This window comes from Candida margitis (assembly GCF_024628925.1).
Source record: "Candida margitis strain CBS 14175 chromosome Unknown scaffold6, whole genome shotgun sequence".
NCBI lineage: Eukaryota > Fungi > Ascomycota > Pichiomycetes > Serinales > Debaryomycetaceae > Lodderomyces > Lodderomyces margitis.
Genome location: NW_026261776.1, coordinates 1 through 14,030, shown reverse-complemented (window position 1 = coordinate 14,030; position 14,030 = coordinate 1). Strand labels below are relative to the sequence as shown.

The window sequence follows — 14,030 nt, the reverse complement described above, 5'->3', positions numbered from 1 at the left end:
AACATCATCTTCAAATCACACCGTTACTTTAATGTCTTGATAAAATTGTCAAGATTATATTCATCTTCATATTGTTGCTCATCCCACAACTCAGCCAATTCACCAACAGCACCTGCAGCTTTACCAGTCAAACCACCAGTAAGTTCCTCTGTCACGTTACTTCCGCTTCCTATGTTCGTGCCATTTCCATTTCCACTTACTCTCTTGTCGTCATCATAATTATTGCTTTCTTCCATTTTAACTCCGTTGTCCTCAACGTCAAACAAATCCAACAATTGGTTAGTATCCATTGATTGTAACCCTGTATTCTGCTGGTTAACAATGGTTGATGCAATATTCATTTTAAATTTCTGCAATCCCATAATCTTTTCTTCCAATGTATCCTTTGTGATTAAACGGTACACATTCACCACCTTCTTTTGCCCTAACCTATGAGCTCTATCCATCGCTTGTAAATCATTCATTGGATTCCAATCGTGTTCAACGAAAATGACAGTATCAGCACCAGTTAAGTTCAACCCCAATCCCCCAACTTTCGTAGTCAAGAGAAGGACATCGATCGATGGATCATCATTAAACTTGCGTACAATAGCTTGACGATTTCTTGGATCAGTACTACCATCTAGTCTCATATAAGTCACCGATGGAAGATACTTTTTCAACAAGTCATTTTCAACAATATCCAACATATCTTTCAATTGGCAAAATATCAAAGCACGATGTTCCGAAATGACTCCTTCAAGAGGCATAAGCGCGTCGTTGGTCTTCTTTTGTCTTACTCTACCATAGTCAGAATCTTGTGTCCCAATACCACACTCGAGCAATAACGTCCTCAAAGACTGCAATTTTGGCGAGTGTTCTATATTTTTCAAGTCTGAATGCCTTGAAGCAAGGAATCGTTCCACTTCAACATATTTAGGGTGGCTAGGAGATACAACCAAAGCTGGATGGTTGCACAATTTTCTCATATACTGCAATGCTTGGAAAACGTGTGTCTTGCCCTCTTTTTCAGCCGATGATACATCATTCTTGATACTCTCTTTTTCATTCTTGGCAAAGTCCTTGTACAACTTCTTTTGCAAGTCACTCAATTCACAATAATAATCTTGGATGATTTTGGGTGGCAAATCAGAAAGAACATCTTCTTTAAGACGACGTAACATAAACGGCAACACTTGTTTATGTAAGGACTCAAGTGCCAATGCCCCAGCTTCTTGTTCCTTAGACGACGTCTTGCTATTTCTACTGGCTGCAATTGGTTTGGCAAATTTCTCATGGAAAACCTTTTCCGTACCTAAAAATCCAGGCATCAAAAAGTCAAATAACGACCACAACTCCAACACATTGTTTTGAATAGGTGTACCGGACAAGATCAACCTATGCTCAGCTCTAATTTGCTTCACGGACTTTGAGAGCTTGGAATTGGCGTTCTTTATAATATGCCCTTCGTCCAACACACAATAATTGTAATCTAATGAGCTCAAGAAATCGACATCATTTCTCGAAACATCATAAGATGTCACAACAACATCGACATGGGGTAATTGACTTCTCAAGGGAGTTCTAATACTTGGATTTCCAGCATAGACCAACACCTTCATGAATGGAGCGTACTGGTTAATCTCTTGTTCCCAGTGCCCGGTCAAAGAGGGTGGGCAAATCACCAACGACGGCAACCTTCTATATTCAACAGCACCGGTTTCTGTGTACTTCTCAGCTCTAATATGGTGATCTGAGGAGATGATGCAGATAGTTTGCAATGTCTTACCCAAACCCATATCATCACATAAGATCCCGTGTAAGTGATACTTGTTCAAAAATGCCAACCAATTGACACCTTCTTGTTGATACTTACGCAAGGTTGCTTTGATCGATACCGGCAAGTCAAAAGGCTTGATCTTTGTTGGATCCATCATCTGCGATATGAAATCTCGTTCTCTTTCTCTACCTTCCAACAACCCTTGCGGCATGTCATCAGGATCGGGTATACCAGCTTCTAATGGAACCAACTTGATGATCGAAGCAAAGGTAGTAGTGGCCAATATTCGCACATCGTGATCTGAATCACTCATTCTCCCCAATACCGGCACAATTAAAAACATCACATATGGCAAGATACTGGCACCCATCACTGCGGAAATGTGATATATAGTTTCAATAGCTCCCTGCCTTTCAATTATGCTACCAGCATTTTTCAACATGGGCAATACGGAATTAACCAAGAATGTAAATGCTTTAGTAGGAGCAACTGAACATATCGTGGCAAAACATTTAGCAGTCGAGTATCGGAAAGCTGAATATTCTGATTTCAATCCAGGTAATAAAAGATCCAAATGATCGGTAATCTCCGGGTGTAATGACTTATCTATCTGTGGTAATAATGCCTTCAATATACCCAAAGCGTCGATTATACTTTGCCCTTTAAACTCGTCTTTGGCTATTGCTTCACCACTTACTGTAGCCAATTCTTTTAATGGACCAACCATCAATTCTTTCAACTTCGGCACTTCGGTAAACAAATCTTGCTTGTACATCAGAATTATCTCCTCAAGCAGTAGCAAAGCCCCACGACGTTTAATTCTTGCTTCGTGAACTGCTCTTTCATGTGCTGCAGCATCAGCATGGTCACTAGCACTCTCTTCCTTTTTCAAGGATAAAATGTTCGTCTTGAAGCCAACGTTATGATAGAACTCGGGTACTTCAGCAGTGTCAACACACAAAAATGCACACAAATTCTTGATGATTTTATCAGCCACATTCCGTTTTCCCGTTTCATTCAATTGACGAATCAAACTAGCAATTGAAAACACAGTCTTTTTTTGCAATACAAGGGAATCTTCCAGTTTGATGCTTTCCATTAATGACTTGATGATCGGATTCAATTTTTTGGGAATACCTGATAATGCCAACGCAGCACCAGCAAAAGACGCTAAAATGGCGGTAATTTTCGAATTTACCAAACTTCGACACTCATCCACCGCAAGCGTGATTCTATGCTTGGCATCTTCTAGAGCCTGGTTTGCAGCCAAACGGTGACTGCTCGATAAACTTTTCTTTAATTTGTCAAACACTTCGCCACTTACCTTTTCTGCACATTCCAAAGTAAAAGCATTTGGGCCTGCTTCGGCTTCACCTTGCACAAGGATAGGAATTTGGGGTATTTTTGATGGTGATAACCGAGCAGTCGATACAAAGCAGTCAAATAGTTGTAGACACGTAGTCCGTACAGATTTGAGGGAAGGTATCAACTCACGGAAGTATGGAAGCGAAGATGGAGCTTGAAGTACGGCCATCAATGTGTTGGCAAAAATGGCAACAGTTTCCTCATTTGGTTCCCGGTGCTGCTCCTTTACTGACGTAGCATACTCTTCAATAATGAATGCTCCTAATAATCTAGATGTTTCAAATGGTGAATCTAAAAAGGATAACAAATTTTGGAAAACTTGGTTCAATGTTGTTTGATCTTTGATTAGCGCTAGTGCCTTACCAAAAGCACTTGCAGCTGCCGAACGAGTAGCAATCATCTTTTCAAACCCAATGAGCATGACGTCACCCTTGTACACCGGTGCATCAATATTGATCTTCAAATCTTCAATGGGTATGCCATTACCTTCAATCGCATCTGATTCTGGTGTTTCTGTTTGTTGTCTATTACGCTTCTTAGAACGACGACTGTCTTCGTCATCCAACGGCCCCACCATTTGGCCCGAGGGTCTCATAATCAATCGAGTATTCATCTGGTAAGTTTGTCTTGCTATTCCAATTGGTGTCATTGTCAAAGATAACAAATCCAGAGACTGCGATACAAAAAGGTCCCCCCAATTCATCTTGTATTTGTCAACTTCTTCTAACAATTTGTCATAAACTGTGATTGACAATTGCAACACATCAGAGTTTTGCTCGACCAATAAATTTTGAAAAATGAGTCTTATTGCTTTGGCATCAATCCAAGTATTTGTGATGTTGTCCTCTTGTATTGATAAAAATTCCAAAATAGTCCGTAAAACTGCTTTTCTGACATTTGTGATTGAATGTCTCAAAAATGGATATAGTCTAGGCACTAAGTGTTTGAATGAATACCTGTCATCTTTAGCTGCATCATGCTGAATTATATCAATCACCTCTCTATGGCTACACAACTTTGCCAACAAGTCCATGACTGACCCAATGGAGGCAGATAAATCATCTCTTAAATTTACCAAACAGTCCCATATTACCGCTAATAACGACTGAATGATGGACTTTCGAGTAGATACAACTTCTGATGCAATTGGTGTCAATGTCAATGCTGCCACTGACTGAACGTCATCGTCACTTTCTTGGAGTCCATGAAGAACCATGTTCAACACTTGGTCAAACATATCGGGTTTCTTAAGCAACACATCAGTTCGTACACTAACGAGATAACGAACACCCAACATCCCTCCATGCTTAGCTTCCCAACATTTCGGAGGCGGCAAATCGTTTTGCAACGTCATGGTATACAAACAACTAAAAGTCTTGATCACTGTCTCATCGTCTAAATGTATCAATAGCGCAGCCAATGTCTGTGCACTTGATTCTCTCACTGGGGCAACAACAGTATCAGAAACATAGTCACCAAATCGGTCAAGCACAAATAAAATGCACAACCTTACGGCTAAATCTTCCAAAGTCATTTTATTATTGCGGTCATTCTCCTCCTTGGTTTTATTCATAATTCTCCCTGTGCCTTTACCATGTTTCCTAATCAATTCTCTCAACCCCAATGCAGCACCATGTCTGATTTCCCATTTGTCGTCAAACAAGTCGGCTAATAGCAATTCATAAACTCCTTGAAAAAGCCATATTAATCCAGTCACCTTATTATGCAAAGCAAGTAAAGGCGAAATCTCTTCCACTTTAGCTTCGACAACCAACTTTTCTCCTCCCTGTTGTGAAGTAACGTCATATTGCTGGTGACTGTTATTGCCATCGTTATCGGAGTCAAGGTCCATTCCATCACCATTTTCCACCATTTGTCTTGAAATAGAGCTTTGCGAGATATCAATTGATTTCATCTTGTTGCCACCAGCTTTGGCACTAAATTTAGCTCTCCTTTTTTGCATGGCTTTAAGTCTAGCGCTAGATACTGGCTTTGATGGATTATCAAGCAGCGGTCTAATAGCGCTTGGTGACTGTACTGTTGTAGATGCATCTGATGATACAACTTCATCTCCATACAATGGTTCTTGTTTGATCACTGGGTCGGAACTGATTTTACTCCGCTTCTGATCTCCAGCATCCATGGTTTTGCCAACTTCTACCTCTGGTGCCTCTTGCTTGGGTAGGATGCTAGCCCGATGTCTTTTTATCCTGCCAATTAAAGTCCTATCATCTTCATCAACTTCGTCATCACAGTTTAAAGTGTTGTCTGATTTTGACGCCAATAGCGTCGTTCCGCTTTTGATCAATTCATTCAAGTCAAAATTGCTAAACAGTAACAAATTTGATATGGAGTCGTCAATTTTATCCAATTCTTGATCTTGCTCAATCTTGATCTTGACTTCTTCATGTGCTTCTTGTTTTATAAAGTCCTTGGTCTCATATGATAGACTGTCCTCTACTTCCTTTTTAACTAATGTCTCCTCCAGGTTTTCCTGCTTGATTTGCTCTTGTGAATTTGGGTCCCATAGTGGTGCATTATTTGCTATACCTCCAAACGCTCGTGCAGCTGCGACTCTTGTTTCCCATTTGGGTGATTTAAGGAAAGGATATACACGAGCAAGCAAGTTTAAAATATCCTCTGGATGAGCTTTAGCCAAGTCTGATAGCTGATCAGCAGCTGTGTTTCGGATAAATGAGGTTGATCCTGTCTCTAGTAATACAACCAATCTATCTAATCTCGACATAATAGTGGTCTGTTGTGTGTATCATTTATATGAGGCAATAAAAAAAAAGTGTAACTAATTAGAAGCTAATGATGGCAATAATAGGGCTTCTCTGTGGAAGTGAATTGATACCCTCCTGTGTGAACGTGTTTGTTTGTTTTGCCTTATATATATATATATATATATATAATGGTTGATTTGTTTTTGACTGCAAAAGTAGTATATAAGGTCGTGTACGTCTGACAAGCTATTTTATTTTATTTATTTATTTATTTAACAAAATAAAAAAATAAAAAAAAAAAACAATTTGAAAAATTTGTGCGAATTGTGTTGATTTTAATTCTTTTTCTATTTCTATATTTATATTAAAAGAAGTCATCAATCATCAACAAATTCATCAATTTTTATTTTCTTTATTTTTTTTTTTTTTTTATTTTGTTAATTTTGTTAATTTTGTTACCATCATTTACCACGTATATACAATATTTGTTTATTCTTTGTACTCCTATATACGACAACTGTTCCCACTTCTGTCACTTATATAGTATCGGCAGCATGTTTCTAAGCAACTACGTGAATAGAGAGAGTGTGTGTATTGAATAACGCTTTTGTTTTTTGTAATTTCACCTTGTAATCGCAACACTTACATCATCAATATGCATTCCTAAAAAAAATAAAAAAAAAGACGCGAAGAAAGAGAAAACTATTTCTTTTATTTTGTTCACGTGATTACTCTACACAAAGAAAAACAATAAAAGAACGTTTTCGCATACGCGGTATCACCCTCTAGAGCAAACTTGGGCTTACTAAAATCGGGGAGGAGTGTAGTGGGCAAAGCATCGGTCTCAGCTTTTAAGCTGTATGCTTTTTCACAAGGACCATAATTGGGCTACACTTGCTAGTCCGTTTTAACAATCAACTTTGACACGTATTCATTTTTCTATTGTGCTGTTCAAATTAAGCTTTCTGTGAAACTGGCAACACAAATTGCCATCACCAGTTGTCGTAGCTATAACAGCTGTTCACAAGCAGCAGAAACGTTTGAATGTTCCAGAATGGTATAAAGATTCATATCTACAACTATCAGCTCTGATTTTACTACACATACATCTTTCATTATCTACACACTAGTGAGCATCTACAACCACCTCATATAAACCTAATTAAACTTCTTTTCCCTTGATTGTCTAACTTCTGACTTCTTGCTCTCCAACTCGTCCCTACTGGCATTATAATGTACATTTGTTTCTTGATTCATTGGATTCTCACTCAGTTTTTGAAACTCTTTAAACACAAGATTCTTGATTTGTTGCAACCTTAATCCTGGATTTTCTTTACGAATTTCAGGTAATCTCCTTTCTTCATATGCATTATAAGCAGCTTTAACTCTTCTCTCTGGGTGACGATCAATATCCTTGTTTGAAACACCAGAATCTTTTCCAGTCAAAGCTAATGCAGCCAATGCATTATCCAACCCTGAAGCACTAAGTTCCGGTGTATCCTTATTAAAGTCGAGAAAATCATCAATCTTACCAGTACGTTTGGAAGCAACTTTATCGGCACCACGTTGCTTTGATTTGACTGGTTTGGAAGGCAAGCTGGCTTCTTCGGCAGCTAGAAGAAGATCACGCTCTTGCTTTTTACGAGCTGCTTCTTCTTTCTTGAATTGTTCCTCTTCTTTCTTTTTGTTTCCCTTTTTCGATCCTTCATCCCACTTTGCTGTTTCCTCTTGCTCTAGTTGGTTGAGTGAGTCTTGTTTCTTTTTGCTGGCTTGTTCTGCTTTACGAGCATTTCCTGCTGCCTTTTTCGAGTTTTCTCCTGTTTTCTTTGCCATTGTTTGCCCAATTGGTAATTTGTTATATATTATACAGTGGAGAAAGTGTAGAATGGCGATTGACTGGTGAATAGAATTTGCCAATTTTTTTTTTCTCGATTTCCACGGAAACTAATGCGAGTATGGAAAAGGGTGCAAAACTACACCTCCACGGTGCACTTACAAAACAGACACTAAAGAATCTTAGATTGTTGAAGTTCAATAATCATCACATAACTCATACTTCATTAACTAGTCTCTAACTACTTTATAACTTATTTGGTCTAAAGACTACTCTACCTCTAATTTTGTTATTAGTCAAATCTTGCATTGCTTGAGGCAACTTTTCAAAATCAACAAGCTGCACATTAGGTTTAATCCACCCCTTGGCAATCCATTGCAAACACTCAAGTTGCTCGGCTGAACTACCACCAAAGTTGTAGAAAACCTCAACTTCCCTAAATGCAAATGTAAAATTTGGCATTTTAAACTTGTACCTACCTAATCCAGTTTGGGACAATGTACCTCTTCTCTTGATGTACTTGTTTGAAATGTCGATACTTTCTTGTATACCAACAAAATCAAAAATAACATCAAATGACATGGGTTCATGTTTGGAGTCGTTCAAGTTTGTGTAAAATTCATGGGCACCATACGATTTAGCCACTTTTTCAATATCCGGTTTCAAATCAGTAGCAACGATATGACACTGGTATTGCTTTAAAATTTGAATTGCATTTAATCCCAAACCACCACATCCTTGCACAAGCACCTTTGAACTAGGTTTAATTCTGTCTCTAACTTTCTGAATTGCGTGGAATGGCGTCAATACTGAGTCAGTACATACGGCAGCCTCGGCAAAGCTCACATTATCAGGAATTGGTAAAAGAGTCCTCAAGTTCTTAATCAACAAGAATTGCTGAAACCCACCATCTTCATTCAACCCATACGCTTGGCTTGACTCACTGCAATTACCATCATCACCTCTTCTGCAAAACTCACAAGCCCCACAAGCTTGATTTATTTGCAATGCAAACCGTGATCCCGGCTTGAATTGAGGCTTGTCTTCCAAATCTTTGCCAATTCTGTAAACACTTCCGGCAATTTCATGGCCCATGACAAACTTTGTTGGCATTGGCTTGGGTGGTTTAGGAGCAAGTGGTCCACCAATAATCGTATGGGGGTCAGATAAACATAATCCTGCTGCCTCAATCTTTAACAATAATTGATTTGGACCTGGTTCTGGGATTGGCAAGTCGATGAATTTAGTGATTTCCGTGGCGCCCTTGACGTATCCGTAACCGATCTGTGTAGGCATATTGAATAAATTTAGAAGGTGCTTTTTCTTTGTTGTGAAAAATAAGATGTTGTTGTGAATAAACCCAATTAAAGGATAACAATCACTTGTTATATTTATAGTTCTAAGATATCCTATCCATTTCAAGCGGGGGTATTTCAGTATTTTTTGTGTTTGTGCATAATTATGCGCTGATTAGCAAAGTCTTTATAATTCCGCTCCGCTCTAAGTCTCGGACGGGTAAATTTTTCAGATTGTTTTATTACTCCACTTCTTCTATTTTTAAGACTGGAGATGGTAGCATCGTTTGATGTAAGTGGGGCAGGCATAATAGTGAGGTTGATATAGAACTGAAGGGGGTTTGGCCTTATGTAGTCTTTGAAGCTTCTACAGCAGATTTAGCTAAAGCTTTGAGAGTAAAATTGATCTAGGACTCGCTTTTAGCAAATCTTCGTATGTTGCTTCTGAAAGATTGGGGTCCTAAAGTATTACATCACAACGAGCCCAGTGTGGAAGTCCTATCTCACCTAAGATAAGGTCAAATATATGCTATTATTACAAGCCTCAACGCGTAAAACAACTGAAATAACGATATTGATCTTAGAGTGAATACACCATAGCTTCCTGTTTCCTTGTCACCTTCATCTCCTGAAGTTAATGCAAAAACAACATGACCATTTGCCACAGGTGACGGCCCGACTTTGACACTGACATCCTATTTCGAGCCTCTTTTTGTATACACATTCAATTGGGGGACAATATGAGCGATAATAACTTGTGTCAAATAAACATTTCACACTAAAACGCGACACTTTTTGATCTTTCTTTTTGTTTTTTTCTGATCACACTTTGAAAAACATGTCATAGCCCCCCTTTTAGATTGCATCTTTTTCGTTAAGCCTTGTAAGTTGGGTAGAGATTTCTCTCTGTTAAATGATACGTGTATAGCTGGCCCCTATATCTACTAGTAGTCTATACTCTTGCAATGCAAATGCTATAATTATTGTAAATGAAAAACGCAAAATCATTGATGTGTGTGTGTATAAGAAAATAAAAACAGCTACGTAATTTAAGAGAACGAAAAAAAATAAAAAACTTTCCCATTCTTTTGTTAAACGAACCACACATAAAACTATCAATCATCATCACCATCGTCTATACGAGACACATACTTTGCACACTATCGTTTCATAATACGTGTACCACACCACCACCACTAACAAATCAATTATTCACATAGAACTGAATTACCACTAAGCCCGCCGAAGATGGATGACAAAAAGGACCAGGTCAATCCTCCACAAAATCCTACTACAGCCAATACCAACTCAAATTTACCACCAGCACCAACACATAGCTTATCTAACTCGTCGCTAAACACAGGCAGCACTCTCAATAATAATGGCACATCTACTGGCTCTCATGCAGTCGATTCGTCGCATCTACTCAATGACGACAAAATAAAGGCGGTACTCAACAGTGATTCAGCGCTTGATGTGCTTCTGGAACGGTTGAAACAAAGTTTGACGTCAGCTGAAGAGTTTAGCAAGTTTATTAAAAAGAAGGCCCAGATTGAAGATGATCATTATAACCAATTGAAGAAGTTTGCCAGTCAAATTAGAACGAGCATGAAGAATAATAGTAAGAATTTGAAAAATGACTCGTTGCAAATTCAAATGGATAGAATTATAGGATTTGATGAAAGCTTGTCAGGTGTTGGATCAAGCTATGTTACTGCATTGAGCACGATGTATGATGAATTGATGTCGTTGGTACACACTATTATCAGGTCGAGGAAAACAATCAAGGACGAATACAGACGAAAAGATAAGGAATGCATTGACTCTATATCTGCTGCAGAAAAGGCCAAAACAAGGTACAACCATTTGTGTGAAGACTTGGAGAGACTTAAAAACTCTGATCCATCAAAGAAATCCTTTAGTTTAAAGAATAAAACGGTTGAGCAACAGGAAGATGATTTGCAAAGAAAAGTTGATCTTGCTGATCAGGAATATAAATCGAAAGTTGCCACATGTAAGAAGCTCAAAGATGAGATATTAGTCTTGCATCGTCCAAACAATGCAAAGAAGTTGAAAAATTTGATTTTGGAAATGGACATTGCTTTAAATGTACAGTTGCAAAAATATGCAACTTATAACGAAACTTTAATAATGAATTCGGGTGTGTTGATTAGTCCACTACAAGCAACAAAGTTGTCGATGAAGTCAATGGCAAGCTCAATCGACAATGAAAAGGACTTGTACAAGTACTTGTTAGAAAATGGGTCAAAAACTACAAACAAGTCACTTGTCCCCATCGACTACCACATCCATCCTTCACTAGTAAAAGCGAAGGACATTGGCAAGCCTTTTTTGAACAATACGGATAGAAAGCAGTCCAATAGTGCTAGTAATATAAAGGCTGCTGCTTCGGGAAATCAATGGAATAATGACAAGCCAAAGACAAACATCTATGAAAGTAGCACCAGTAGCAGCAATGCAAAAAGTGATTCTAATGTTTCGGCACCTTATTCAGGAGTATATTCGGCGCCAAAACCAAGCAACAACAATACATCGAACAAGGGTACTGCACTTGACACCTCGGCCTCTGATTCCTATACCAACAATCCTCCACTGGGCTATTCTTCGTTGGATCCAGCTAGCCAACCATCTACACCAAATCTTAATGGGCCAAAACCGTTCAATTCAAGTGCCTCTTTTAAACAACCCACGTTTGGTGTTTCAATTGAGGATGTAATCAAGTTTGCTGGTGTGGATAACGTACCATTGGTTGTCCGTCGATGTATTGAGGTGATTGAGTCCTATGGAATTGATCTTGTTGGAATTTACCGAACCAGCTCCAATGTCAACCAAGTGCAGAAATTGCGTGAGTTCATTGATTCAAATTTCACCAACTACTTATTGATTGGGAAAGATATTGATGAGTCGAACGTAATTGACTCAGATGTATTTTGCGTAGCATCATTGCTCAAGTACTACTTTGCCAATTTGCCAGAGCCATTGGTGACTTCAGCCGCCTCGCAATCATTTATAGAGACTGTCAAGTTGGCTGATGAGAATTTGATTCATAAAAAATTGCACCATTTGGTATTCAGTTTACCTGATGGTTCATATTTTACATTACGGGCCTTGATTTTCCATTTGAACAAGATTGCTGCTAACGAAGCCAAGAATAGAATGAATGCTAAATCGTTGGCTATAATTTGGGGTCCTGTTATTTTCAACAATAACTCGACCAGTGCACAAGACTTGAGTTTTAAGAGTAAAGTCGTTGAAGAGTTGATGACTATAGCTACTGATATTTTTGAAGTTGATGAAGAATAAAACAAACAAAACAGAATTTTAATTCGTATAGACTAATAGTAATATTAATACCCGTCGCGTAAAACAAGTTTCCATGTAGTAGACCCAACACCTAGTGAAAGAAAAAGCCTCCTCTCTCAGTACATCATCTTGGTAACCTTTTTCTTCTCAACTTTTTTGGCATCAGGTCTGTCTCCATCAGTACTACTCTTTAAGTTAAACCTTGGTGCTTTATTTACACGATGCCCATTTGTCGCAGCATGACCATTTGTCAAATCTTTGACCTTGAAGTTATTCCTATAATCCATTTGAAGTTTCTCCTTTTCCAATCGAGCATTTCTTTTCAACACCTCTTGTTCCCGTTGTTCCTTTTTCATTCGCAATTCAGTCTTCATTTTCTCAAACTCTTCATCGCTTATCCCCATTATTTTACGTTGTACATCCATCAACTCTTCTCTCAATAATTCATGAAACTGAGATGAATCGATAATCTTTTCCTGTATATCCTTATCAACTATACTTAGTATCCCGGTATCGTTTTTGCTATCACTCAGACTCGATGATGCAGGATCGTTAATATTTGATCGGTTGACGATTTCTCCTTGGATTAATGCTGCCATTTTCCCTTTGTTTTTCATTAGTATCAATGGGTCGGCTTTTATCTTGGACTCAACCATTATTCGTAGCTTGAGGAGTAAGTTGTTGCATGTTTCTGATTCTTTGAAGTTAGATAGGAGTTCCTTTCTCTTAGCATCGAACGTCCCATTCTTTTTGTAGATTGTGGTTAGTTGCTTGGGATCTGTTACCTTAGAAGATGTATCCTGTTTATTATCATTAGACATGTCGTGATGCAAATGTTAAAACAAACGTTGGTAAATGAGTCTGTTCAGAAACATTATCGCGAGTTTTTTCAATTTGCAATGTGTGCGTTCTCAAGCTCCCCCTCATTCCAGTAAAAGCTCTATCAAATAATGCCTAAAACAATCCCACAGATATTAGACCTAGACTCGTCATCAACATCATTAAACTCTGTGGAATCAACAGAAGGCTCGTCCCGTATGGCATCTACTTCGTCCCTTTCCTTTGCTGGCGAGCCACAATTGTCGAGAATCAGAACAAGTCACTTAATACAGAATAGACCGAGAAAAAGGAAAAGAACACCAATAATACAAGATGAAGAAAGAGATACTGCTAGTGTACCAGAGTCAACGCAACGTCAACTAGATGCAAGCAAGCAAATATTGTACAATGTTATCGATCGAATAATTGCAGGTCAAACGATGGGCCATTCTGTGCCATTTCTTTATAGTCGAGTCGAGGCAATTTGCCGATACAAACATAATGAGCAAAAAGGATTGGCTGACTACTTGCTTGACAAGCTTGATGGATTTTTCAAAGAAAAGATCGAGAACGCAATTGCAGATGTCGAAGATGCAGGCATTACGGAATCAGAGGGGGGACAGCTCTTCCACTCCTTGGAAGTCTGTGAACACGTTCTCAAAGGTTGGAAGACTTGGAATACGGCCATCGTGAAACTAAGTCAAGTGTTTAGCTACCTTGAAAGAAACTATTTGCGGTCACGAAAGTCTTCTATAGTCGAATACGGCAAATCAAAATTCACAAAGACATATTTTACAGACCTTTTACCTCCTGGTACTGAAAAGAACACCAGCTACGGAGATTCTTTACTAAAACTGTATGCGCTGATAACTTTTGTGTTTTATGAAGCAAAATACTGGAAGACTTTT

At 38.5% G+C, this 14,030-nt stretch overlaps 6 protein-coding genes across 6 annotated transcripts; 2 read left to right on the top strand and 4 right to left on the bottom strand. All coding sequences in view use genetic code 12, as the record gives it.

The window, feature by feature from the left end:
- Positions 1-23: 23 nt before the first annotated feature.
- CANMA_001433 (DNA-binding ATPase) lies at positions 24-5,870 on the bottom strand (the record flags this gene model as incomplete). Its single annotated transcript, XM_051813400.1, has 1 exon — positions 24-5,870. The coding sequence occupies one exon, from the start codon at positions 5,868-5,870 to the stop codon at positions 24-26; it is 5,847 nt and encodes a 1,948-aa protein (XP_051672792.1).
- A 1,138-nt stretch (positions 5,871-7,008) lies between these two features.
- Positions 7,009-7,683, bottom strand: CANMA_001432 (uncharacterized protein; the record flags this gene model as incomplete). The annotated part of the gene is made up of 1 exon (XM_051813399.1): positions 7,009-7,683. The coding sequence occupies one exon, from the start codon at positions 7,681-7,683 to the stop codon at positions 7,009-7,011; it is 675 nt and encodes a 224-aa protein (XP_051672791.1).
- A 247-nt stretch (positions 7,684-7,930) lies between these two features.
- On the bottom strand, positions 7,931-8,980 carry CANMA_001431 (uncharacterized protein; the record flags this gene model as incomplete). Its single annotated transcript, XM_051813398.1, has 1 exon — positions 7,931-8,980. One exon carries the CDS (start codon positions 8,978-8,980, stop codon positions 7,931-7,933), a length of 1,050 nt encoding a protein of 349 aa, XP_051672790.1.
- Positions 8,981-10,227: 1,247 nt separating this feature from the next.
- On the top strand, positions 10,228-12,303 carry RGD1 (Rgd1p; the record flags this gene model as incomplete). The annotated part of the gene is made up of 1 exon (XM_051813397.1): positions 10,228-12,303. One exon carries the CDS (start codon positions 10,228-10,230, stop codon positions 12,301-12,303), a length of 2,076 nt encoding a protein of 691 aa, XP_051672789.1.
- Positions 12,304-12,419: 116 nt separating this feature from the next.
- CANMA_001429 (uncharacterized protein) lies at positions 12,420-13,124 on the bottom strand (the record flags this gene model as incomplete). The annotated part of the gene is made up of 1 exon (XM_051813396.1): positions 12,420-13,124. The coding sequence occupies one exon, from the start codon at positions 13,122-13,124 to the stop codon at positions 12,420-12,422; it is 705 nt and encodes a 234-aa protein (XP_051672788.1).
- Positions 13,125-13,253: 129 nt separating this feature from the next.
- On the top strand, positions 13,254-14,030 carry CANMA_001428 (uncharacterized protein; the record flags this gene model as incomplete). The annotated part of the gene is made up of 1 exon (XM_051813394.1): positions 13,254-14,030. A coding segment is annotated over one exon (777 nt), but the record flags the coding sequence as incomplete, so codon positions are not given.